At 36.9% G+C, this 26,501-nt stretch overlaps 1 protein-coding gene across 3 annotated transcripts; it reads left to right on the forward strand.

The window, feature by feature from the left end:
• The first annotated feature begins 510 nt into the window (after positions 1-510).
• LOC112790095 (trifunctional UDP-glucose 4,6-dehydratase/UDP-4-keto-6-deoxy-D-glucose 3,5-epimerase/UDP-4-keto-L-rhamnose-reductase RHM1-like) lies at positions 511-24,207 on the forward strand. 3 transcript variants are annotated; one of them, XM_072232696.1, is made up of 3 exons: positions 622-1,052; positions 21,910-23,487; positions 23,573-24,207. In XM_072232696.1, exons 2-3 carry the CDS (start codon positions 21,922-21,924, stop codon positions 24,014-24,016), a joined length of 2,010 nt encoding a protein of 669 aa, XP_072088797.1. In that variant the 5' UTR covers positions 622-1,052; positions 21,910-21,921; the 3' UTR covers positions 24,017-24,207. The 3 variants fall into 3 exon arrangements, 2 of the variants coding, with proteins under 2 accessions (XP_072088797.1, XP_025688107.1); XR_003196498.3 differs by lacking the exons at positions 21,910-23,487; positions 23,573-24,207 and adding an exon at positions 2,067-2,440 and having other exon boundaries at positions 511-1,052; XM_025832322.3 differs by lacking the exon at positions 622-1,052 and having other exon boundaries at positions 21,867-23,487.
• The last annotated feature ends 2,294 nt before the right edge of the window (positions 24,208-26,501 follow it).

Genomic DNA, 26,501 nt, shown 5'->3' on the forward strand with positions numbered 1-26,501 from the left:
TTGATATTTTGTATCTTTGATATTCTACTCCTTATGTACATATACCTTTACTTTTTTTCTGTTTAAGTTTCCATTACGTGAGCATTGTGTTTTTCTTTCGTAATTTTGCTTAAACCTTTCTTCAAGGCTTCTCATTAGTTATAAATTCTTTTCAACTGTTACTATATATGTATATTTAATTTTAGAGATCGTGTACCTGTAACACTCTTACTATCAGAATGTCACGTTTCCAGGTGCGCCACTTTGATAGCAAGAAGTATTACAACGACTTCATATACTTAATAATAAAATATGAGCCTTTGACTCGAAATTGTATTACTATGTTCTTTTTAATAAAAACGGAAATACTTTTTAACTAAAATTAAACAAGCATATACATACATATAAAATTTCTTACATAAGTAGCATATGAATATAATATACTTACAAAACATACAATTTCTATCCCTCTTACAAAATATAATATTGATGGCGAGGGATAAATAAATAATAGCTAAAACAACATCGAATAAGCAAATTGTAATAAAACTCTTCGTGAGTCTCGTCATCCGTCTCCTCGAATAGTCGAAACTCAAAAGCTACACAGCGCGTCAAAACCCCTTCTTCTCGGCCTGTAACCTTGGCAGCCACAACCTTAACCCCAAACCACTTCCGCATCAACCACAACAACTCGCATAAAGAAAGGAACGAAGAACGAAGTGGCGGTAGCTCCGATGGTGGACCTGGCGACGTCAGAAGCTCGACGCCGTGGCGACAGCGGCGATCCCAGTTCCTCCTCTTCGGGTTCTTCTCTTCCTCGAGCTCTCTCTCTCTTCGAAGCTTGTCGGCGGCAGCCAGGGAAGCTCGGCAACAGTGACCCAGCGACGACGGCTTTCTCTCTCGCGTCCTTCCCTTCCATCTCCAGCAACAGCACATACGAATTCCACTATAGAATGGCGAACTCGTGGCAGGCGCGATGCTTCTCTCCCTCCTCGGCCCTTGCTCGACGACACTCTCTCCTCTGGTGAGGGTGGCTGGCGCGACGGCAAGCTAGGTGGCGGGGAGGCACAACGGTACGACGGCTCGGTCTCACTCCCTTTCCTCTCCTCTTATTCTTCCTTGGGTCTGAGTTCTTCGTGGGTGTGGGTTAGTGTTTGTGTCTGTTGAGGGGGTAAAGGGAAATGGGGGAAAAGGGGTGGGTTGTGCAGCTGAGGGTTCCGTGTGTGTGTATTGGGAAAGGGATGGTGGTGAGGCGGTTCAAGGTTTAGGGTAGGGTTAGTGGGTTCTAATTTAGGAATTTGTGGTTAAAATTAGGATTTAGATAGAGTATCAATTAAAAACCAAATTTAATCTAATAATAATATCTATAAAAATATTATTTGATTATCAACTTAAAATTTATTTTTAAATAAATATTCCACTTCAATAATTAGAGATAATAAAAATCAATTTCCTTTATAATCATAAAGTAAAGTTAAAAATCTAATTATTCAATTTAAAGCATATAAAATTCTTATTATTATTCAATTACTAAAGTTTTAAATCATAAATAAGAAATTGCTTAATTTATATATGAAATCTCTTAAAATATAATCTTAATTAAATATAATAAATCATAAACAAATTTATTATTTAGTTTTTTAAAAATTCGGGGTCTCACAGTACCACACCACCTCTATTTTATGGCTTAAATGTAAAACTCTGTGTGATAAGGTGTTACACTACTTAGGACACACATGCATCATATTGGCTGCACATTATGCATTTTCTCTCTGTGCGTACCCTATACACATTCTTTGCAATTGTATTTTTTGATTTATCTCTACTTCCTATATCTTTGAGTTTGATCTGTGCTTGTTTAGTATTCTGCTACTCGATTAATATGAAAGATTAGGGCTTAGTTAATAAGAGATTGAGACTATAATAGATAAGCGAATGCTAATACTGAAACCTAGAAATTATACAAAAAAATGTATGACGATCTGAAATGTTAGAGTTGTACTTAAGGACTGATACGTGATTCTTCTCTTGTTAGTACCCTGCTAGAAACTGTAGGTTCTCATCCCATCCCTCCACTTTTTCCATAGGTGGAGCTAATGGCGACAGAGGCTAAATGCTGAGGTTGTTACTCACTACATCCAGAACTCTTAAGAATGTTTAATATCTTGGAAATTATTTATTATTAGATATGGTTTTAAAGACTAGAGTGTTTTTTCTCTACTTGAATTAGCCTTTTATAGAGGGATAGAATTTTAGTGTTATTACTAGGTTTCAGACTAGGAGCTTTCTGAATGAGCCAGAATCTAGATTGGGTTGGTTACAAGTGTCTGTAATATATGTGTGTATGGTTCAGAATTTAGGGTTTAGAATCTATATCTGTGTTGAGATACGGTATGGTCTATATGGGATAACGCTACCCCTTATGTGTTTACTTGGCTCTCTATCAACATTTTGTGATGTATTTTTTTGTCTGCAATTATGATCACTTTATTTTATCTATCTTAACAACTCACATTAACATAAAGCGGTGTGTAAAATATGATTATAACTACTGCGACATGCTCAATATTATATAAATAAATAACAGAGTCTACTCCTAATAGTCAACTAAATGGTAACGCCTTATGATTGACAATTGTCCTGACATGTCGAAAGTTGGGTCATTACAAATTTAGTAAAAGGTTAACATTAATGAAAATAAAATCAACTAACAACTCAAATTACCAATTGAAATTGGATATTAATGACTCAAGGTCACCCAATTTTTCAAAAAGCCTAGAAAGAAAAAATATACTCCATAACTAATGTAAATATTTCATCAAATATTTGGTGTGTATAAAAATAAAACATCATAAATTGTAAGAAATTAACAAAAACTACAACTAACCAGTACAAAAATTCAACTAACAACTCAAATAAATATAAGCGAAACATAAAACGTTAAATTTCTTCGTAAGAAACCAATAATTCACATTGTTCTTAAAAGTAGCAAAATAAAAGAAAGTAAACTAACAAAAAAATTTTAAGAAGTGTAGAGGAACAAGAAAATAAGAACAAAACTACAATTAAACTAGATTAAAATTCAAAACTAGAGGCAAAATTGAAATAAAATCCTAGAAAACTTAGAGAGAAATTGAAGCTTATCTCACTAAAAGTTATGAACTAAGACCAAAGAAACGTAAAAAATGAGTGTATGTGAAGTTGTCTCTTTATCCTTCCCTTCATGTAGGGGTGTAGGGGTAGGTTTTTACTCTACCTGATCCCGCCCCACCATACAACAACCCGCATAAAATCCGTCCCACTTCTACTCGCAGATAGTAAAACGTTGAACCCTAACCCGCCCCTGTGGGTACCTGCCCTGCCCTTACCCGTCCCTATAATTATTAAAATCCAATAAATAAAATTAAATTTCAAAATTTATATAACCACCATCACATACATAATATAAATTAAAGTAAAAATTTAAATATGATACAATATTATTAATCATTTACTAATTATTTTACATATATTATACATATTATATATTAAGATTATATATATTATATATATACCGGGGCGGGTATTACCTAAACCCGCCTTGCCCTGCCCCTCCCAAGAACTCGCGCGGGTACGGTCGGGGTGGGTACCCGCGGGTTCGGGTGGTGTTGCCATCCCTACTTTCATGTTTCCTTCAAATGCAGTAGAAATGGATTGAATTAGGCTAAAAAATGCTTCAAAATCGTGAGTCACATACCTTTTTTTAATAAAAAAAAGATGGATATGATGCGTACTCATGCATGATGTGTATGTATCTCATGCATATATATGCATGATGTATACATCTTGTAGCTTCACCAATTTTTTGTTTCTTTATAAAATTGCCACTTGTTCATACCCTGGGTCGAGCTGTCCGACCCGGGATGTCCTACAGACAAAGCGACCGACCTCTTCAGGTCAGGACAACCCGATCTCTTCTCAAAAAGCTCGGCCAAGTCACAGACGGCCCAAACAAAGGGCCCAAAATAGAGGAACACGTCCCAAATCCAAGGGCGGCCCAAGCCCGTAGAGATAAAGGCGGTTCCCTTGAAGATAAGAGGACCCCAATCAAAGATAAGATAAAGATAAGATAAGATAACTAACTTATCTTATCTAAGAAGGTCACTCTACGCCATTATAAATACACTGGAGCACCCAGGTATAACTGATACTCTGATTCTATACAAAAACCTACTTAATACCCTTGCTAACTTAAGTATCAGAGTCCCTTGCAGGTACCACCACCCTCCAGTGACAAAGGATCAGCAGCATTGTCAGTCCAGCAAACCGGACACATCATCTCCGATCAGCACAGAAGATCTCGTCCGAGATTGACCCACAGTTTCAAGTAACCCTCGAAACATTGGCGCCGTTACCGGGGACCTGGAAGTCACCCCATTACCATGGCGGACGACCATGACAACGATCACACCTCAGATCTAGAAGAAAGAACGCCGCACAAAAACGTCCGCACAACACCAAAGGATACTCCTCAAGTCAATGACAAAAACTCTCCAAACAAGGGAGACCTGGAGGCATTCCAAAGTCGGTTAAAGCAACTCGAGGAAGACGCTCTACGTCAACGAGAGGCCAAAAAGGATCTACAAAGAGAAATAAGACGACGCCGGAAATTGGAGAACAAACTCTCAAAACTTGAGGCCGATGTCAAGACTAAAGCCAGCCATCCCACCCCCGAAGATAGCACCCGCAAGGAACAAGATCCATTCACCAGGGAGATCATGAAAACAAGAATCCCAAAAGACTTCAAACTCCCAGACATGACCTTGTACGACGGCACGACGGATCCCACCCATCATCTCAGCAACTTCAGAAACAGAATGTATCTCACCGATGCCTCAGATGCAGTTCGTTGCAAAGCCTTTCCAACCACTTTAACAAAAACAGCAATTAGATGGTTCGACAACCTCCCTCCTAGGTCCATCTCAAGTGTCGACGACTTGGCTAAAAAATTGCTGGCCAGATTATCCATCCAAAAGGATAAAGCAAAACATGCTCCGAGCTTACTAGGAATCAGACAAGGAGAGCGGAAAATCCTGCGAAACTACATGGAGAGATTCAACAAAACATGCATGAATATACAAAAACTTTCAACAGAAGCTGCCATCATGGGTCTCATTAACGGTCTGCGAGAAGGGCCTTTCAGTCAATCCATATCAAAGAAGTACCCCACATCTCTGAACGAAGTGCAGGAGCGAGTAGAAAAGTACATCAACATGGAGGAAAACACCCGATTAGGAGAGACTTCAAAACCAGGGTTCACCTCTCAGGATAAAGACAAAGATTCCAGAGAAAAGAAAGATCGATACGGAGAAAAAATCAAAAAGTACCACAATTACACCCCTCTCCGGGTGTCTCTTGTGGATGTCTACAGAGAAGTTTGCAACACAGAAAAAATACCACCAGCTCGACCACTCAAAGGAAAAAAAGAAGGAGGAAACCGGGATGAATACTGTGAATATCATCGGATCCGCGGACACTCCACCAATGAGTGTTTCGATTTAAAAAACGTCATAGAAAAGCTCGTACGAGAAGGAAGGTTAGATCAATATCTGGCCACCCACGAAGATGAACAAAGGAAAAGAAGAAAAGCAGAGGATGTCGGACCTACTATGCGATCTTCCCGGACACCAGAAAGACACGTCCACATGATACACGGCGGATTCGCCGGAGGAGGAATCTCCAAGTCATCCCGCAAAAGACATCTCAAAGACATATATCACGTCGCGGAAAGGAAGGAAGCACCCGACATCCCGGCGATCACTTTTAACAAAGAAGACGCATCCGGCATCACATCAGGACATGACGATCCCATGGTCATCACAATCATACTGGCAAACGCAAATCTCCATCGCACACAGATAGACCAGGGGAGCTCTGCCAATATCCTATTCAAAACCGCCTTCGACAAACTCGGCTTGGAAGAAAAGGAACTCAGAGCATATCCGGACAGCCTGTTCGGATTAGGAGATACCCCGGTTCAACCAATGGGATACATTCCGCTCCACACAACTTTTGGAAAGGGAAGTCAATCAAGAACACTCAAAATAGACTACATCGTCGTTGACGTAAGCTCAGCCTACAATGCTCTAATAGGTCGGACAACGTTAAATCAACTCGGCGCAATAGTCTCGACTCCGCATCTATGCATGAAATTTCCAACCGCAGAAGGAATAGCCACAGTAAAGGCAGACCAGAAAATGGCGCACCGCTGTTACAATGAAAGTCTAAACCTCAGGGGCAGAGGTGAAGAATTCCACACAATCGAGCTTGGTGGAGCTCGGAGGCGAGAGGAGCTTCGCCCACAACCTGAAGGAGAATAGAGAAAATCCAGATCGGAAACACCCCGGACCAAATAACCAACATCGGCACACTCCTAAAAGGGGACATAAGAGAATCACTCATACAGTTCCTACGTGATAATGCCGACCTCTTTGCATGGAAGGCCGCAGACATGCCAGGTATAGATCCCAAACTAATGTGCTATAAGCTAGCAGTCTACCTAGGATCTCGGCCGATACAACAGAGACGCAGAAAGCTAGGACCAGAACGCTCTCAAGCGGTGGAAGAACAGGTGCGAGCTCTATTGGAGGCAGGCTTCATAAGAGAAGTCAAATACCCGCTCTGGCTTGCTAATGTCGTTTTGGTAAAAAAGTCAAATGGGAAGTGGAGAATGTGCACCGACTATACCGATCTCAACAAAGCTTGCCCAAAAGATCCTTATCCACTCCCAAACATCGACGCACTGGTAGATGCCTCCTCCGGATACAAATACCTCTCCTTTATAGACGCATACTCGGGATATAACCAAATCCCAATGTACCCACCCGACCAAGAAAAAACCTCTTTCTTAACCCCAAAGGCAAATTACTGTTACATTGTTATGCCTTTCAGTCTTAAAAATGCAGGAGCCACTTACCAAAGATTAATGAATAAAATTTTTTTGGATCACATCGGAAAAATCATTGAGGTCTATGTAGACGACATGCTAGTGAAGACGCAAAATGAAGAGATGTTACTATCCGACCTGACACAAGTATTCGACACCATAAGACAACACGGCATGCGACTCAATCCCACAAAATGTACCTTCGCGGTAGAAGCCGGTAAATTATTGGGTTTTATGATCACACAGAGAGGAATCGAAGCAAACCCGGACAAGTGCAGGGCCGTACTCGACATGAAAAGCCCGACTTGTATCAAAGAGGTGTAACAACTCAACGGACGGCTGGCAGCCTTGTCCAGATTCCTGGCGGGATCCGCAATAAGATCTCTCCCCTTCTACGCCACTCTAAGGAAGGGAAAGGAATTTGAATGGACAGTCGAGTGTGAGCAAACCTTCCAAAACTTTAAAAAGGTTTCTGGGACAACCACCTATATTAAGTCGGCCTCGGAAGGGGAAACCGCTCATCTTGTACCTCGCAGTGGGAAATCGGGCAATAGCTTCAGCACTGGTCTGAGAGGACAACAGCGGACAGCAACCGATATACTTTATCAGCAAAGCATTGCAGGGATCAGAGCTGAACTACCAGAGAATAGAAAAATTTGCTTACGCTCTCATAATAACATCTTGCCGACTTCGCCCATATTTCCAGTCTCACACCATTAAAGTTCGAACTAACCAGCCCATAAAAGGGATCTTACAGAAAACAGACTTGGCAGGAAGAATCTTGCAATGGGCAGTCGAGCTGTCCAAATTTGACCTTCAATACGAAGCTCGGACGGCAATCAAATCTCAATATCTGGCCGACTTCATTGCGGAATTTACGGACACACCGGAAGTCCCCACAGAATGGAATCTATACGTGGACGGATCCTCAAATAAAACAGGAAGTGGTGCAGGCGTAATAATCGAAAGCAACCAGGGGACCCAGATCAAACTCTCCCTGAAATTTGGATTCCCCGCCTCGAATAATCAAGCGGAATATGAGGCACTACTAGCAGGCTTGAAGATGGCTAGAAAGGTTGGAGTTCAAAAACTTATCATCTTCAGCGATTCACAGGTAGTCACTTCACAAATAACAGGCAGCTACCAAGCCAAGGACCCCAATATGAAAAAGTACCTGGAAAGAACCAGGGAACAGCTCGGACAACTCGGAGAATATGAGATTCGACACATACCCCGAGAACAGAATGCCCGGGCCGATGCACTCTCAAAACTAGCCAGCACCAAACCAGGAGGTAACAATAGAAGCCTTATCCAAGAAATTCTACAGAAGCCATCAATCTCGGAAGAAGAAAAGGTCCTAGCCATAACAGGTCGCGATCAGGGATGGATGACCCCCATAATTAATTACCTCACAACAGAGGCCCTCCCTACAGATGAGAAAGAGGCAAGGAAGTTAAAACGGGAAGCACAATACTATACCATCATAAATAACACTTTATACAAAAGAGGGATTTCAACACCATTGCTAAAATACGTGCCGACTTACAATACTAAGGACATCTTAGAAGAAGTACACAGTGGCATTTGTGGAAATCACCTCGGAGCACAAGCACTCGCCAAAAAAGTACTACGGGCCGGATTCTATTGGCCAACCCTACGAAAAGAAGCCACAGACTTCGTAAAGACATGTTCGCCATGTTAGAAGCATTCCAACTTCCACACCGCTCTGCCCAAGGAATTCATCAGCGTAACCTCACCATGGCTATTCGCAAAATGGGGACTCGATCTCCTCGGACCCTTTCCCCAAGGATTCGGACAGGTCAAATTCCTCATAGTAGGAATAGACTACTTCATAAAATGGATCGAGGCAGAACCCCTAGCCAATGCCACAGCTCAAAGAAGTCGAAAATTCCTGTATTGAAATATCGTCACAAGGTTCGGAGTTCCATACTCCATCACCACAGACAATGGTACCCAATTCACAGACGCAGGCTTCAGAAAACTAGCGGCCGACCTGAATATTTCACCTCTGTTGAGCATCCCCAAGCCAATGGGCAAGCCGAAGCTGCCAACAAAGTTATATTAGCAGGGATAAAACGGAGATTACAGGATGCAAAGGGAGCCTGGGCTGAGGAACTCCCACAAGTCCTATGGGCATATTGAACGACCCCACATTCCACAACAAGGGAATCACCTTTCTGATTAGCTTACGGAATGGAGGCTATGATGCCAGTAGAGGTTGAAGAAAGATCCCCTAGAGTGATCTACTACAGTGAAGAAGCCAATCCCCAACTCCAAAGGAAAGAGCTCGAATTAATCCCAGAAGTCCGAGAAAGAGCTCGGATAAGGGAAGAAGCATTGAAATGACGAATGACTTTCAGATACAATCAAAAAATAATACAGCGGACCTTCATGAAAAATGACCTCATTCTAATCCGAAATGACATTGGAACAACTCGATCCGGAGAAGGAAAACTGGCTGTAAATTGGAAAGGACCCTACCGAGTCATAGACGTGCTAGGAAAGGGCTACTACAGACTTTCTGAACTCGACGGGCGAGAGCTGTCAAGGTCATGGCACGCCTGCAACTTAAGAAGGTACTATAGTTAGGGAGGATAAGGGACCTTGGGACAAGGCACACTCTTTTTCCTGAAAAGGTTTTTTAACGAGGTGCTAGGCCCAAGACCTACAAACTAACCCCCACATGTATATATTTGCATTTCTCTTAATAATTTTTTTTTTAGATTTTCTACAAACGTTCAAGTCGTATTATTCTAAAAATAATCATTGCCCGATTATAAAGCTACAGATCGACAGAAAGTGAAAACCAAATTCACTGCGCGATCACGATAAAAACAAGGGTTAAAACCCAAAATTCTACAAAATCGGCAAAGATGAAAATAGAATAATACAAGAAGGTATAGAAAGTGATCCATAGAAAGGACCTGACGAGGTCCTAATAAAATGGATTGCTATAAAATAGCTTAAAGGCTGGCCGACACCTAAAGTCGACCAGCCCCAACAAACCAAGTTATAAGTAAAGCCCTGGAAAGAGGTCTGGCCAACCCTATAAAAGAGGATTACTATAACTTTAAAGAGCCCGACGTGACGAAGTCGGACTCCTACAAAAGGTTACAAAAGGTAATCCCTAAAAGAGACCTGAACAAGGTCCAAGAAAGAGGATTATCAAGTAACTCGACAGTGTCCGACATGATCAAGTCGGCCCGAAAAAATAAAGTTACAGAGATAATCCTTGAAAGAGACATGAACAAGGTCCAAGAAAGAGGATTATCAAGTAACTCGACAGAGCCCGACGTGACAAAGTTGGCCCGAAAAGATAAAGTTACAAAGATAATCCCTGAAAGAGACCTAAACAAGGTCCAAGAAAGAGGGTTATCAAGTAACTCGACAAGGCCCGACATAACAAAGTCGGCCTGGGCAGATAAAGCTACATAAGATAAATCCCTGAAAGAGACCTGAACAAGGTCCAAGAAAGAGGATTGTCAAAGAACTCGACAAAGCCCGACATGACGAAGTCGGCCCGAAAAAGATAAAAGGTACAAAAGAGATCTAAACAAAGATCCAAAAGAATTACCTAGTAACGAAACAGGGACCGATGTGAGAAAGTCAGACTAAAGCTACGAAAAGTTATAAAAAGTAATCCCAAGGGGTTGCTAGAAATAACTCAAGAAAAGATCAACTGAGGAAATCAACCAACAAAAGAGAGATGGCTCAACCCGATAGACCTCGACCTCGCCAAAAGCAATCAAAAGAGGATGAATAAAAAACAACTCTGGAAGATTCCAGAAAGCTGCATGCAAGCATATCGTGAAAAACAAGGCAGTTACCATAAAACAAAGACTCAAGAGGCCACTCGGAGCCAACCCCAAGAGTAAGAGAAACTATTTTGTTTTTCAAAATAAAGTTGCTGAAAGTAGCAACTATCAATAGTCAACAAAACACCATTTACAAAAAGTTCAAACGCCTACAGACCGGGCTATGCACAAATTTATCAAGAATAATCAAAGAGAGTCCAAAGGCTTCCCAGTAGCAACATCAATAGGAGGTGAAGGAGGACGAGTCTGGAGAGGCACCGCATCTACTGTCCCGTCACCTCGATTCAAGATCTGATAGTCAGAATCTGGCTCAACTACGGTCGAGGGGGCTGAAGGAACCGGCATGGTAGAAGCTTTCAGAGGAGGCGTAGGAGGTGGTTCAATATCATCATCAGGATCATCCGGGACAATCTTGCCATCCTTTTCTACGTTATCAAGACTAACGAGAGTCAAATCGGCACCAGGGGCAACAATCCGGAACTGCTCTATCAGGTTCTCATAGGCGGCAGTCACGCTACCCACAAGATGACCCTGAAGCTCGGCATAATCAACCCGAGCAGTTTCCAAGTCATCTCGGAGACGCACCAACTCCCTATAAGCCGAGACATAGCTATCCTTGTGCTTCAATGCCATGTCCTCAGCCAACTTCAAAGAAGCCACCAAGGCGATAGAGCTAGCTTTCTCACCCTCCAGTTCTTTTTCTACTTTCACCAACTTCACCTCCAATTTCTCCTTCAGATCCTTAATCCGATCAAACTCTGATTTAGCCTCCTCCATGAAAGATTTAGTAGCATGAATCGGGATACCCTGAACAGTCCAGAAAATAGCCACACCCATATGTGCCATCTTCACACTATTTTTGGTAATGAAATCTAGGTGCTGAAGAAGGGACACATCATCCATAGAAAGCCCACCATAAGGAGCAATCTGCTGGTCGACAAACTCAATAGCATCAAAATATGGGGCATCCAGGTTAAAGGGCTCAGATGTTTTCTGCTTTTTCAAAGGAGGAGCACCAGAATCAGCAGCGGAAGATTGTGGGAGATCTACCAGATGAACCCAAGGAGTAGGGATCACCCTCCTCGGGCCAGGGGAACTCAGCACAGGCAGCTTCGTGATGGTTTGGGAGGACCCCTCCCCAGCCGCCTTGACTGAGATGTTTTGGGCAGCGGCTACCTTCTTGGCCTTTTTAAAAGCCTTCATGGAGTCGTTGTTCTTCGACATTTCTGAAAAACAGGAAAGACAGAATCAACAAACAAAGTCATGGAGCACAGGAAAAAATATAATACACTATAAACACGTCAGACAGTACCTAACACATTTCAGACTAAAGATGGATCCCCCAGAAATTTCTTAGTATCTAGATACGGGGGCTCCCCCCAAATATCCTCCAACACACTCACAAAAGCCTGTTCGACCTCGTCCAACATCTCCCAAGTATACCGGGACACCATGACATTCTTTTGCCACTCAAGAGGAAAAGCGGGTTCATCATTTTCATCAAGAAAAAAGGGGCAAACACCCTCAACAGCTCGAACCTTAAACAAATAGTTTTTGAAGTTCTTAAAAGACTCGTCATACATGGCAAAGACTTTGTGCCCCTGAGCAGATCTAAAAGAAACCCAAGAAGCTTTCTTTTTTGAAGAGGCCCCAGGCTTGGCCGAAACAAACAAATAGAGGAAAAGAGTTAGAGAAGGCTTGATGCCTAACTCTTGACACAGCAGCTAAAAAATCCTTATAAAACCCCACGAATTGGGATGAAGCTGGGATGGAGCAATGTTACATGACCACAAAGTCGGTCTCAAAGGCAGAAAAAGAAAAAGTAATGTTCAACTGACTAAAGAAATACTCGTAAGCATAGAAGAAGGGACGCTCCCCCTCGAGGGAAGTAGAAAAACAGACTCTCTTGTCAGAACCAGGCGCTACAAGCTCGTAATCCCTCTCCTAGGCATCACTACCACAAACCCTATGATGCTTTCGCAGCTCTATACAAAAATCTGAGTCCACCACAAAAATACACAGAAGAACCATATAATCCACCCAATCAGCCATGCCCTCAGGGACTTGGGAAGACGTCTCAACAATATTTTTGCGAGAAGCCATGAGGCCAACTAGTCCTACAATAAAGAAAAGAATATTGGATTACCAAAACACATCTCGGGCAACAGCAAAACAACTCGGCTACACAATCAAGCACGGTATAAGGAACAAAAGGAGACCCAGGACCTACACGAAAGATCCAGGGGTGTCCTTTGGAGGCAACCACAGAACAAGAACTCAAGGGACCTACGAGTTTACACCCCAGCAACGACCCTTCATTCTTAACCAAAAACCATCAAAGAAATCACCATCTCCGTCAAAAGAAAAACTATCGACAAAACAAAGCCACCAAAGGAGCAACCTTTTTTCAAAACGCAGCAACTTGCAAAACCCTAAAAGGCACTAAACCACCAGGAAATCCAGTCGAAAGCATACAGAAAGACGAAAAGAAAATTAGAAACATACATCATAGTGACAAGTCAAGCATAGTAATACGAAAAGATTCGAGCTTTCCAAGCATGCAAAATCAAGGCGTCATCAAAAGGATCAAAAGCAAAAATAGGTGAGGAAGAAAGAAAAACCAACCTGGAAGAAGGAAGAAAACTTTGAAAAGCGAGTAGCAGAGAATCGATCACAAAGCAGAAGCACCAAAGCGAAGGCCAAAGCTTCACAGAGAGACGAGAAGTGCAGAATGAGAAAAGGCGAAAGAAAAGGGAAGTTACAGGGAAAGAAAAACCGTCTCTTGGATACAAAAATTTGAAAATAGAAAAACAAGAGAAACGGAACAAATTAATGGGGGCATTAAAAACCCTCGCGCATTCCCAAGGAAGATGCTAAAAGGCAAAAGCGCGCGCTTTCAGAAGAAACGGAACAGAAACATTCCGCATTCAAAGAAAGAGCTCTACGGAAAGATAAAGCGACAAAATGTTCGAGTTCGGCTTTACCCGAGAAGGCTCGAAGTCCTAAAAACCAAGACTCGGCCTCCAGATAAAAGACCGAGCTCGAGCAGGGGCACTGTTCATACCCTGGGTCGAGCTGTCCGACCCGGGATGTTCTACAGACAAAGCGACCGACCTCTTCAGGTCAGGACAACCCGATCTCTGCTCAAAAAGCTCAGCCAAGTCATAGACGGCCCAAACAAAGGGCCCAAAACAGAGGAACACGTCCCAAATCCAAGGGCGGCCCAAGTCCGTAGAGATAAAGGCGGTTCCCTTAAAGATAAGAGGACCCCAGTCATAGATAAGATAAAGATAAAATAAGATAACTAACTTATTTTATCTAAGATGGTCACTCTACGCCATTATAAATACACTGGAGCACCCAGGTATAACTGATACTCTGATTCTACATAAAAACTTGCTTAATACCCTTGCTAACTTAAGCATCGGAGTCCCTCGCAGGTACCACCACCCTCCGGTGACAAAGGATCAGCAGCATTGTCAGTCCAGCAAACCGGACACATCATCTCCGATCAGCACAGAAGATCTCGTTCGAGATCGACCCACAGTTTCAGGTAACCCTCGGAACACCACTTTTGCATGCTTTTCTTCCATCTTTTCAAGCCATATATCTTTGTCTCATAAACTTTAAACAACTTGAACAAGTATATCAAGACATTAAATGGAATAAGAGTATAATCAATTTGAATATTTTCAAAACTTAAAAAGCATGTTTCAATCAATTAATCACAATTTGAAGATAATTCACAAAACATGCATTTACAAGGAATAGATACAAGTTAAGTTGATAAATTTCATTCTTTTCAATAAAAAAAAATCATCAAATATGGATTTATCAACTTTCAGTTTTACCATTTTAACCTCATAATTTATCCAAATAATCTTTTTATCCCTAAGACTCCATATTTACCTATTTTATCCTTGTCTTTTATCAAAATAATAATTTTACCCTTTATATCTTTTAAGTTGCCAATTTACCTTCAATCTTTTTCTTAGTGATCATTTACCCTTTATTAGTCCTAATTATATTTTTACCCTAAATCTTAACATGATTACAATTTTATCTTATTTATAATTTTACCTCTATACTTTACTAAAATTAATATTTACGTCAAAAACTTTATTTTAATTATATTTTGGCCGAAATCTTTTATATATTTACGTTTTTACCCTTAAACTTTCTATATTCATATTTTTAGCCCAAATATTTTATTGTTCACACTTTACCCACTTTTTACCCTAAGTTATCTAATACTCTATTTTAAATGCATTATACAAAATCCATATTCATCCATTTATCTTTTATGACACTTTTAAATTCTTTTAAGCTCTTTTCTTACAATCTTTCATTCTTTTACTCACATAGCAATTATGATAATCATCACACAACTTTCTTCACTTGTTCTTCACTTTTATAAAATTTTATTTTAGTCACAAGAGCATCATAGTCAATTTGGCCATCATCATACAACTTTTGATTTCAATTAAAATTATTTCAATTATTCATCAATAATTCATCACCAAAAACATATATATATGTATCCAATTTCATCAAGTCATCACCAAAGCATAAATTAGGATTGAGTTATCTAATCCAATTATAACCTTTACCTCACTTGTGAAGCTTTCCAAATCACTTCTTTAAGCTTTATAACTACCAAATCCTCTTAAATCAAAATTAAAACAATTTTTATCATTTTAAAGACTTTATGGCCGAAGTAATATTGAAGGAAAAGGGAGAGATTTCTCTCCCTTTGAAACTTGAAATTTGGTGTGTGACTCCTTAAGATTCCTAAGACATTTTCATGAATAAAACATCTTCAAAAGAATTCTTTGTTTTCCAAGAAATTAAGGCCAAAACTCATAAGGAAGAGGAGGAAAATTTTTCTCACCTTTGAGCTTGAGATTAATATTCTCCTTTACTCTTTTATAAGCTTTAAAGATGACTTCCTATACAGGAAAAAATGAAAACATGATTCCTCCTTGAAGGACCATAAATGGCTGAACCAATAGTGAAGAAGAGGGAGAGAATTTTCTTTGCAAAACTAACAAAAAATTGTATGAAAGTGAAGATGAGCATGAAAGAAATTGTTTGGTTGGATTAGTTTATATTATTGAAATGGGGTCTTGGTCTCTTAAGAATTGAAGATGAAGATTGTTGAATACAAGAACACCTTTCTCTTTTTTTTTTTTTTCTCTTTCTCACTTCAGTTATTTCTCTATTTTTTAACCCCTTTCTTTCTTTTTCTTTTAGTTAAATTAGTAACGATTTTAATAAGGATGAGATGAAAATAATGGTAGAGAAAGAGATATTAAAAGAAAGGAGAGATAAAGGTCAATAATTAAATTTCTTTTATCTTTTCTTGAGATAAATTTTGAATTTTATTAAGCTTTATTTTATGTCATACGCATCTATATCCTTACGTTAGTTCACCATGTTTTGAATTAACTTTCGATGATGAGATAATTAATAGGAAAGGGGAGATGTATAGGTATTAGCTAGAGATGTGAGAAAAAAAAATTTGGCTAGGAATTAATCGTAGAGAATAAGGATTTTTTATTTTAATAAATAAAATAAATATAATAATTATCGAATTAAATAATTTTAAAAAAAATTATCAAAATCCGTGTTCTTTGTTTATTTCGTTTATAGTGTAAACGAGATACGTAAAAACTTATTTCGTTTACATAAGAAGACAAATTTTCAGCATCTATAAAAGGATGTGTAACTCTTGGTATTCTCCACATATATTTCATATCTTTTTCTGTCTCGTTTTTTCTCACAAAAACAAGGCAACAATGACCAGTAACAGCGTATACATAGTTGTGTGTGCTTATCCCAATTGTCATATGAGAAATGGCGACAGCGGGATAACATTTGAGTGTGACAATCTAATATTGTATGTTGCGCACTCAATGTGTAAGTACGTTATCGAAGTTGAAAAGTTTGATATTGAGCAACTTCGGTGGTACAAAAGCAAGGAGGTCGGAAGGGTGGGGTATAGGTTGCTAGCACCCATGGGTAATAGAGTTTTTCAGTTTCGACTATTTCGGGTTTTAGGAAACGAGCATGTGCGCTTATGTTCGACATCCATGGGAAGATCATGGCGGGACAGGTGATGGAGCTTTCCGCCGAGGTTGGAGATATTGGTTGTGGTGGTTCTGTACACTCGACTTATGTACAGGACGACTGACCTCTCGCACCACCACTCATCCAAGTAGCTGCTCCACCAACGCCCATGTCTCCGTGTGGTACCACCTACCGAAGTCACAGAGGCACCCTCCAACTGGGGCTCCGTGTGCACGTAGGTCTAGGTGGTACGCCATGTCCTGCAGGGTGATAGTGACCTCACCCCACGGAAGATAAAACGTGTGCATCTCCGGACGCCATCGCTCCACAAATGCCGAAATCAGGAAATTGTCAAAAGTAAAATCCCTGAGGGGCACCGTGTCGCCAAATCCAGCCTCAGCCAGATATGGGACGATGGTGTCGGGTGGAGGAAGGGTATGACTTACTCGACAGAACAGTTGAAGGCGAAGCCTCTGAAGAATAAAAAAAATCAGTCTTATAAAGAAATAATTGTAATTTTTATTTCGTATTGAATTCTTACACTTTTTATCAGTTTCGTAATTAGATCAATTTAATATGATATACAAAATATTTCTTTCTAACTCATAGCTACTTCTATTTAAGAACATATTTCTATGTTTTTAACTTACACATATTTCTAAATTACATATTACATACTAAACAAAACCTAACTAGAATGTTATAAGTAGTAACAACCTAGCACAAGTAAAACAGAATTCCAAACTAATAATTACATCGTAACAACCTACCACAAGTAAATAGAGTTTCAAATTTCTACTAGATACCTACTGCTAAAGCTACAAATTAAACTATGCTCTAGTTCTTTGCAACTATCCTAGCCATGGCTACATACAAAAAATATTTTCATATGGGATTGAACAAAATTAAACACAACAGAACTAATCTCAAAGTCGGCTGCCCCGACGTAATGCATCGTCTCGTTCAGTCTGTTGATGTCTCCGTCATTTTCTGCCTGGCGCTCAATCACAGTATCAGTCGATAATATGGTCAGAAAGGGACAATAGAGAGGAGAAATCCGTTGAAAAATGCATAATGGGGCCTAGTCAACGTCTGCAAACGATATCTATTTAAAGATGTCACTCAGCCTTATCTCGTTTACGATGTAAACTTGATATACACGTGTCAAGCTGACGTGTCAGGCTAATGTGTCTTATCTCGTTTACATTGCAAACAAGATACATACAAAATTATCTCATTTACACTGTAAACGAGATAAGCAAAAAACACATATTTTAGTAATTTTTTTAAATTATTTAATTCGATAATGATTATATTTATTTTATTTATTAAAATAAAAAATCTTAGAGAATAATTATCAAAAGTGATAATTATATGATCACTTATTTTTATTATTTTATCAAATCGAATAAATAATTATACTAATATAAATGATATTGATATCATATTTTAACCCTAAAATATCTCTAAAATATTTTGGTGAAGTTAAATGGACCAAAGAATATCAATAAAAAAAATTTTAGCAGTTGAATTTGGATCCAAAAATAAATATCATCATTAAAAAATATATATTATCTTATATGAAAATAATATTTTCATGGAATATTTTTTAATATAGATACGGACCGCCTCTCTAAAGTGAAGTGAATCATAATCTAAAAATTTCGCAAATTTCAATTATAGAAAGTTCAAAAACTCGCTCTACGAAAAAATGAGATTCTTACGCTCTAAGTTTGTATGTACATCTTTTAAATAGTTATTCAAATGTCTCTATAAAAATTCAGATCAAATAATAGTTAAGTACATAGTTTGTTAGATAAAAGAGTTTTTTCGCCATGTATAAAAAATATAATATTTATTGATTATTTGTATCGCGTTTTCAAATTATTCGAAAACTTATTTGTCATTCATATTGTGAAGGATTATTTTATTAACGATATAAACTTTTAGATATTATTTTAGTATTTTTTTTATTTTGTTGCTCCAAAGTAGGCTGGAAGTGAGCCGAGTTGAGTCGAGTTAGACCAAGTTCAAATTTGGCTTACAAAAATTGAGCTTGGCTCACGGCTCGTCTTATTAACAATCGAGCCTATTTCTTAAACTCAAGTTCGCCTCACCAAAAGCTCACGAGCTGGCTCAAATAACAAGAACATAATCTATAATTCTATATCAATAAATTATAACTTATATATTTTAAAAATATTTAAAAAGATCAATTTTATATATTGTTTATCTATCAATAAATTATAAATTTTTTATTTATATCCTGCATCAAAATTATATATAAAAGATAAATATAAAATTTTAAATAATTAAAATTATTAATATATATATAATTATATATTACTATTTCATATGTATATATAAATATAATATTAAAAATATAGATTAACTACATATAGGATATGTGTATTAATAATTATATATATGTTCGAGTCAGCTCACGAGCTATTGAATTTAGCTTATCCAAGCTCAAGTTCGGCTAATTTAATTTATGAGTTCAATTTCAGGCTCAATCTTAGCTTATCAGCTCACAAATTTAGCTTATCGAACTATTAACGAGTTGAGTTCAAACTGATTCATGAACTGACTTAACTCACTTCTAGTCGTACTCCAAACTCCAACCTCCAAGTTAAGTGCCAACTACAACACTCATTACTACCTTAACATTCATTACTAGTATAATTAATCATAAAATTTATTTAATATTTTAAAAATTAATTAAAAGGATAAATTTGTATTGATAAAAATAAATTAAAATTTTTTGGTGAAAAATTTAAAAAAATATATTTTAGGTTCGTAAAAATTACTCAAAAGGGTTGTCATTTCATAATTAATAACAAGTACATTTTAGTATAAATTATTATAAAATATATGTTTTAAAAACTAAATAATATATGGTAATGCAAATAATATGATCCATATATGCCCTTTTTTTTTTATCGTACCTGTATATATTAATTAGCTATAATATCCAAAAAAACACCTTATAAATATCATTATCTAACTTTATTTTGTTTCTTGAATCTAAATAAAATATAAGAAATATAGTACACTAGTAATTTCTTTCGTTGTTATCAATGATTTTATTTTTTATGATGTCGCGTGCCATGAATACTGGTATATTCAATTATACAATTTCTTAGGAACTAAATATCAATAAAGATAAAAAAATGTAACGTGTATAATAAAATTAACCATTAAAATCAATTACTATATTTATATATGAATATATATATATATATATTATTAATTTATTTTTAATATATATTTTATATTTCAAAATATATGAAACTAGTGGACTAGTAACTGATTTTTGTGTATATACCTCACTCGATCGTAAAAGTTGAACTAGTAAAATATTAGTCTGTACATTATAGGCTCTTGGTTTCTCCTAGTAACGTTATTGTATATATGTGTTGAATATGGATGGTTATTTGTGTCATTTGCTTGATCCCCTGGCTCCCCTTAACTTTCTCGGTTCATTCTTGCAAATACATACACATAAACGTATTTCTTGCTCTATCATTTTCCTCTTGATGCAATCAATTCACAAAATAGGGAAAAGAATCACTCCAAACGTTCTACCTTTTCTTTTCTTCAATTGTTGTCTGAAAGTACTGTTATATTCTGCACTCTAGATTTGTTGGCATTGTAAGTTTTTGTTTTTGTTTCTTTTCTTTTGTGTCTGATGTGTGTTAATAGTAATGTTTTTATTTCTTTTCTTTGGGCAAATGGGTGCTTTGTGGTTTGGAATGTTGCTCTTTCTTCTATTGTTTCAATAATTCTGGTGATAGTCTTTTTTTCTCCACATGACAATTGAACTAATTGTAGGGACTAAACTAAAATAGATCTGTGTCAGATTTGTAATTATTTGGCGTTAGATTAAGCTGATTATGTTGAATGTGCCTGGTTAGGTAATCAGATAATCAACTTTTTTAAACTAACATTAAAGTTAATTTTATTCTTCTCTTTCCTCATCCATCTTTTTACTTCTGCCTTTTTTTTTTGTTAGCAGAAAAAGAATTGATGTTTAAATTTTTTGTTGTCAAATTTATAAATGAAAAAAAAGATTTAAAATTGGTTCTGTATTTAAAAAGTTTTAAACTGTGTTTTTTAATCGACGCAAGAAACTTTTCTTTCTTTTTATTTTATTTCATTTTCAGGCATTCAATTTTTACTATGCGCTTTCATGGTTTTTTTATTTAATTAAATATGTAAAATATATTACTTCTCCCAATGTGCATAAGTGCACCACTATTTTGCTGATGAATCTCTCTGTTCATGTTAAAGTTATTATTTTTAATATTTTTATTTTTAGAATTTTATGAAAAAATTAAATCTTATTTTGTTAAATTTTAATTTTTCATCTATAAAATTTTGGAAAAATAAAACTACAAATCAAAGATGTCCTAATTTTCTGGTGGGTGAGTTCTCTAAAATATTACCTAGCTCACACTAATAAATATGTATTGTACGTGGTTGATTTTTGGTCTATATTTTTCAATATTTTTTGGTGCCATAATTTTCTTCAATGTAATTAAGTATTCTTTAAGAATTGTCCATCATTTTATCTTTAGAAGAGAGAAACTAAAAAACAAAGTAACTTTTCATAAAAAATAAGTGTCTTTTTATAAAAGTGAATATTTAAATTAAATAAATAATATTATTTAAATTAGAAGACTTACTAAAGACTAAAATTTTAAACAAAAATATTATTTATGCACTAAAATCAGCCACCAATGTATTTGTATATAAATATATATGTGGTTTAATTTATTTTTAATATATATTTATATTTTAACATGTATTTTATACTAATATTTGACTTTAGTGACTGATTTTTGTGTATACCTAGCATAGTCCAAATTTAAAAGACAAGTAGTATTTCGCAATTTTTTTTTTTTTTATGCTGCATGCCTCCTTATGTGTTCTTTCCTCTAGTGCCAAAACTTTTACCACTAGACTTGTTAATTAACATGCTTCCTTTTTTTTTAAAAAAAAAATCTGGAAGTAATTTCTGTTTGTATGGCCATACTATGCTATTATTTTAGTTGTAAATTACATTTTGTGGTTCTGATTGATGTATTGTGATTGTAGGAGTTGCTTGACATGGGTTCATATACCCCAAAAAACATCCTCATTACTGGGGCAGCGGGATTTATTGCATCTCATGTTGCCAACCGCCTTATCAGGAGCTACCCTGACTACAAAATTGTTGTGCTTGACAAGCTTGATTACTGTTCTAATCTCAAGAACCTTCTGCCTTCAAAATCATGTCGCAATTTCAAGTTTGTCAAGGGAGACATTGGAAGTGCCGATCTTGTGAACTACCTTCTCATCACTGAATCCATCGACACAATAATGCACTTCGCTGCTCAAACACACGTTGACAACTCCTTCGGTAACAGCTTTGAGTTCACCAAGAACAACATATATGGCACTCATGTCCTTCTAGAAGCTTGCAAAGTAACTGGTCAGATCAGGAGATTCATTCATGTTAGCACCGACGAGGTGTATGGAGAGACAGAAGAGGATGCCATAGTCGGGAACCACGAAGCGTCTCAATTGCTTCCCACGAACCCTTATTCCGCAACGAAAGCCGGGGCAGAGATGCTTGTCATGGCGTACGGAAGGTCGTACGGGTTACCGGTAATCACCACACGTGGAAACAATGTTTACGGTCCAAATCAGTTCCCTGAGAAGTTGATTCCAAAATTCATCCTTCTAGCTATGCAGGGAAAGAATCTTCCCATTCACGGCGACGGTTCGAACGTGAGGAGTTATCTTTATTGTGAAGATGTTGCAGAGGCCTTTGAAGTTGTTCTTCACAAGGGAGAGGTTGGCCATGTTTACAACATTGGGACCAAGAAGGAAAGAAGAGTTATTGACGTGGCCAAAGATATTTGTAAACTTTTCAACATTGACCCAGACACTAGCATAAAGCTTGTAGAGAACAGACCGTTTAATGACCAGAGGTACTTTCTTGATGACCAGAAGCTTAAGAACATAGGTTGGTCAGAGAGGACCACGTGGGAAGAAGGCCTGAAGAAAACCATGGAATGGTACACCAAGAATCCTGATTGGTGGGGTGACGTCAGCGGGGCATTACTTCCTCATCCAAGAATGCTGATGATGCCTGGGGGGATGGAAAGACATCTTGAGGGCTCAGAAGGTGAGAAGCCTGCATCGGTTGGATCATCGAATACTCGAATGGTGGTTCCGTCACCGAAGAATAGTAGCACTGCTCAACAGAAGCATCCTTTTAAGTTCTTGATTTACGGTAGAACTGGGTGGATTGGGGGATTATTGGGGAAACTGTGTGAAAAGCAAGGGATTCCGTATGAATATGGAAAAGGGCGTTTGGAAGATCGGTCCTCACTGGTGGGTGATATTCAGAGCGTAAAGCCAACGCATGTATTTAATGCTGCAGGAGTGACTGGGAGACCTAATGTTGATTGGTGTGAATCTCATAAAACGGAAACAATTAGAACGAATGTTGCTGGTACTTTAACGTTGGCTGACGTCTGTAGGGAACAAGGCATTTTGATGATAAATTACGCCACGGGATGCATATTTGAGTATGATGCAGCTCATCCACAAGGCTCTGGTATTGGTTTCAAGGAGGAAGACAAACCCAATTTCATTGGTTCTTTCTATTCCAAAACCAAGGCTATGGTATGTTACATTCTTATTGCACCTACCTCTTTCATTTTGAAGCATCGGAAGCAATAATTTCTTTTCTAACTTGAATTTTGATCAGGTTGAGGAGCTGTTGAGAGAATATGAGAATGTATGCACCCTTAGAGTTCGAATGCCAATTTCATCGGATCTAAGCAACCCTCGCAACTTCATTACAAAAATTTCTCGTTACAACAAAGTAGTTAACATCCCTAATAGCATGACTATTTTGGATGAACTTCTTCCCATCTCAATTGAGATGGCAAAGAGGAACTTGAAGGGAATCTGGAACTTCACAAATCCTGGGGTTGTGAGCCACAACGAAATCCTTGAGATGTATAGGAATTACATTGACCCCAAATACAAGTGGACTAACTTCACACTAGAAGAACAAGCTAAGGTTATAGTTGCTCCTCGGAGCAACAATGAGATGGATGCATCCAAATTGAAGAAAGAGTTCCCAGAATTGCTTCCCATTAAGGAATCATTGATCAAGTATGTCTTTGAACCAAACAAGAAAAATTAACTAGTTCCTTCTTTTTTATTTTTATTCCCCTCTAGAAGGGGAAGAAGGGTCGTAAGAGAATTAAATATCTTACTGTTGTTTGTTACGAGCGATTATTATTTATTAGGGTGTGGTTATTTATCACTACGATTGCGTTAGGAAATGTGAACTACGTATTAATTTTTGCAGTATTATTCAAGTTTCTTGCAACACTCCACTACTAGTTGTAGTAGATTAAAAGAATGCTATGGTGGGTAACTTCCACTTATTTTGGCGTGGGAAGAGGATTCACCGTAAAAAAATGTGATCCAAAAGTGGATTCAGCGTAGGGGATACCGTGGAAACAAAAAAAAAAAGTGGATTTAGCGTAGATATATATACCCACCTGGCCACCCAATAGTGAATAATTAAAAGAAAAAACCAAGTATTATATATATTGGCATTTATAGAACCAAATAAAAAATGAGTGTTTTTATGTTTTGACATCGTTGTGATCTTTTTTTTTTTAAATTAAAGATAGAGAGACTCAAAATCAGTGTTGTAAAAATCGGATTAGACCGATCGATTCGATCGAAAAATTGGTGAACCGATAGTTTAGTCGGTTCGATTAAAGTTTTGGACCGAAAAAAAATTTAAACTATTTAAAATTGGGCGATTCGTTATAAACTAGACAAAATCGGTCAAAATTGGCCGATTCGATACAATTCGCGAACTGTCCTATGGTCTTCCCAACAAATGCAGGTCCTGGTGTGTTCATTTGTAAATTTATGTGCTAATTATTCTATATATTATATACATACACAACTGAATTATTTTATATTAATTTAATTTAATTTTAGTTTTATACTCAATTTTTTTTAATTCTTTAGAATTTATAGAATTATTAAAATAAGTATCAAATATTTTAATATTTATATTTACATATTAAAATGTTAGTAAAGATATTTATTTTAAATATTTTAGAGTATTGAGTTAGTAGGTTTTCGAAGATTTCGACTTAGGACTAATTAGTAGGGACATATAAGCATCACCACTAAATTTCACATGATAAATTAATGGAGGGACATAATGTGTTCATCGTTTACTATCTTGAAGGACCAAACTGGTACTTTATTATTTTTAAGGGCTAATTAATCTGAAGTCGAAAATTTTAAAGACCTAATTGTCACTTTATTCAAATTTTTAATATTTTATATTTTTTATTTACGTATGACCGGTTCTATCGGTTCAATCAGTGATCTAATAACTTGACCGGTTCAATCACCGATTCAGTTATGATAATTATGCTCAAAACCGTGACCTCTTAAGTGAATATAGAAATACTATACGATTTGAATTATAACTTATTGGCGGGACTGGATCTTCTTTGGTGGAAAAAAAATTGAATGATGTCAAGTGTTTAATCTTATTCTTTATTACTCTCTCTCTTTCCTATTTATTTTTAGTTCCACTTATAGAATTAAAAATAAAAAATTACACTTTATTCTCTCAAGTATTAAAAAAATAAAAAGAATCTATTTCCGTCGTTAAGATCTACTTGGATACATATTATAACCATATTATATTACATTTCTACTGCAGATTAACAATCAATCAATCAGTCATCTTATAAAGATAAATGCTTTACGTTTATAAAAAAGTTTTATAATATATGTTACTATAAAAATATTTTATTATTATAACATGATAAATCTAATTATTCTATTATGATATATTTGAGTATTTTAGTAGATATTTATTTTTTTTTAAAATGTGTAAGATAATATGTATAAGTATAAAAAAAAATGTAACACCCTATCACGCAGAGTTTTACATCTAGAATGTAAAACAGAGAACGTCTCCTCTGTCTCACCCTCCCTCGTATACCTTTGTTTTTGTTTCTCTTTAAGATTCTCGTAGATGGAGAACAACCACATATCTACAGTTCTACTACTTCTCCCCTCTCTACATCTTCGTTGTCTCCTCCTTTCTTCACCTCATTGTCTTACTTGCATCTCATCACTTGTTGTCTCAGCCTGTAATCTCTGAGTTTGAATTTTTTTATTTTTATCTTTTATTAAAAAAACTGAATCTGTGTATTTTTTTCATTTGAGTTGAAATTGAAGTTTTGTTAATTTTATATCTGTTGAATTTAATTTGAATCACTCCCGATACCACATTGCTATGAATTTAATTTTATTATTATACATATTGAATTTTAATTTGAATCAGGAGTTTTATAGTTTCTGGATTTGGTTTAAAGGTGGTGGTTGTTTTCGATAATTCTAAAAGAAGAATGAGAAAGGTAGAAGCGATGATGGTGATGCTAAAATAATAAGGGTAAAATTAAAATTTTAGTATAATAATAAATTGTGTGTTCTGTCCTATCTAACTTACCAAACACAACATGAAATTAGTGTATTCTTATTTCTATGTACTCTTGTGTATCTATGTCTATGTCTCATTTATGTTAAGACAACAACCAAACACAGCCTTAAAGAGACATGGACATTGAGACATAGACATG

This window comes from Arachis hypogaea, chromosome 3 (assembly GCF_003086295.3).
Source record: "Arachis hypogaea cultivar Tifrunner chromosome 3, arahy.Tifrunner.gnm2.J5K5, whole genome shotgun sequence".
NCBI lineage: Eukaryota > Viridiplantae > Streptophyta > Magnoliopsida > Fabales > Fabaceae > Arachis > Arachis hypogaea.

What these genes read in the sequence shown, in the direction of transcription:
- LOC112790095 (XM_072232696.1), top strand. Translation starts at nt 21,922, where the DNA reads ATGGGTTCATATACCCCAAAAAACATCCTCATTACTGGGGCAGCGGGA. An exon ending in ATTCCAAAACCAAGGCTATG is followed by an intron (nt 23,488 to 23,572) that starts GTATGTTACATT and finishes AATTTTGATCAG; the next exon opens with GTTGAGGAGCTGTTGAGAGA.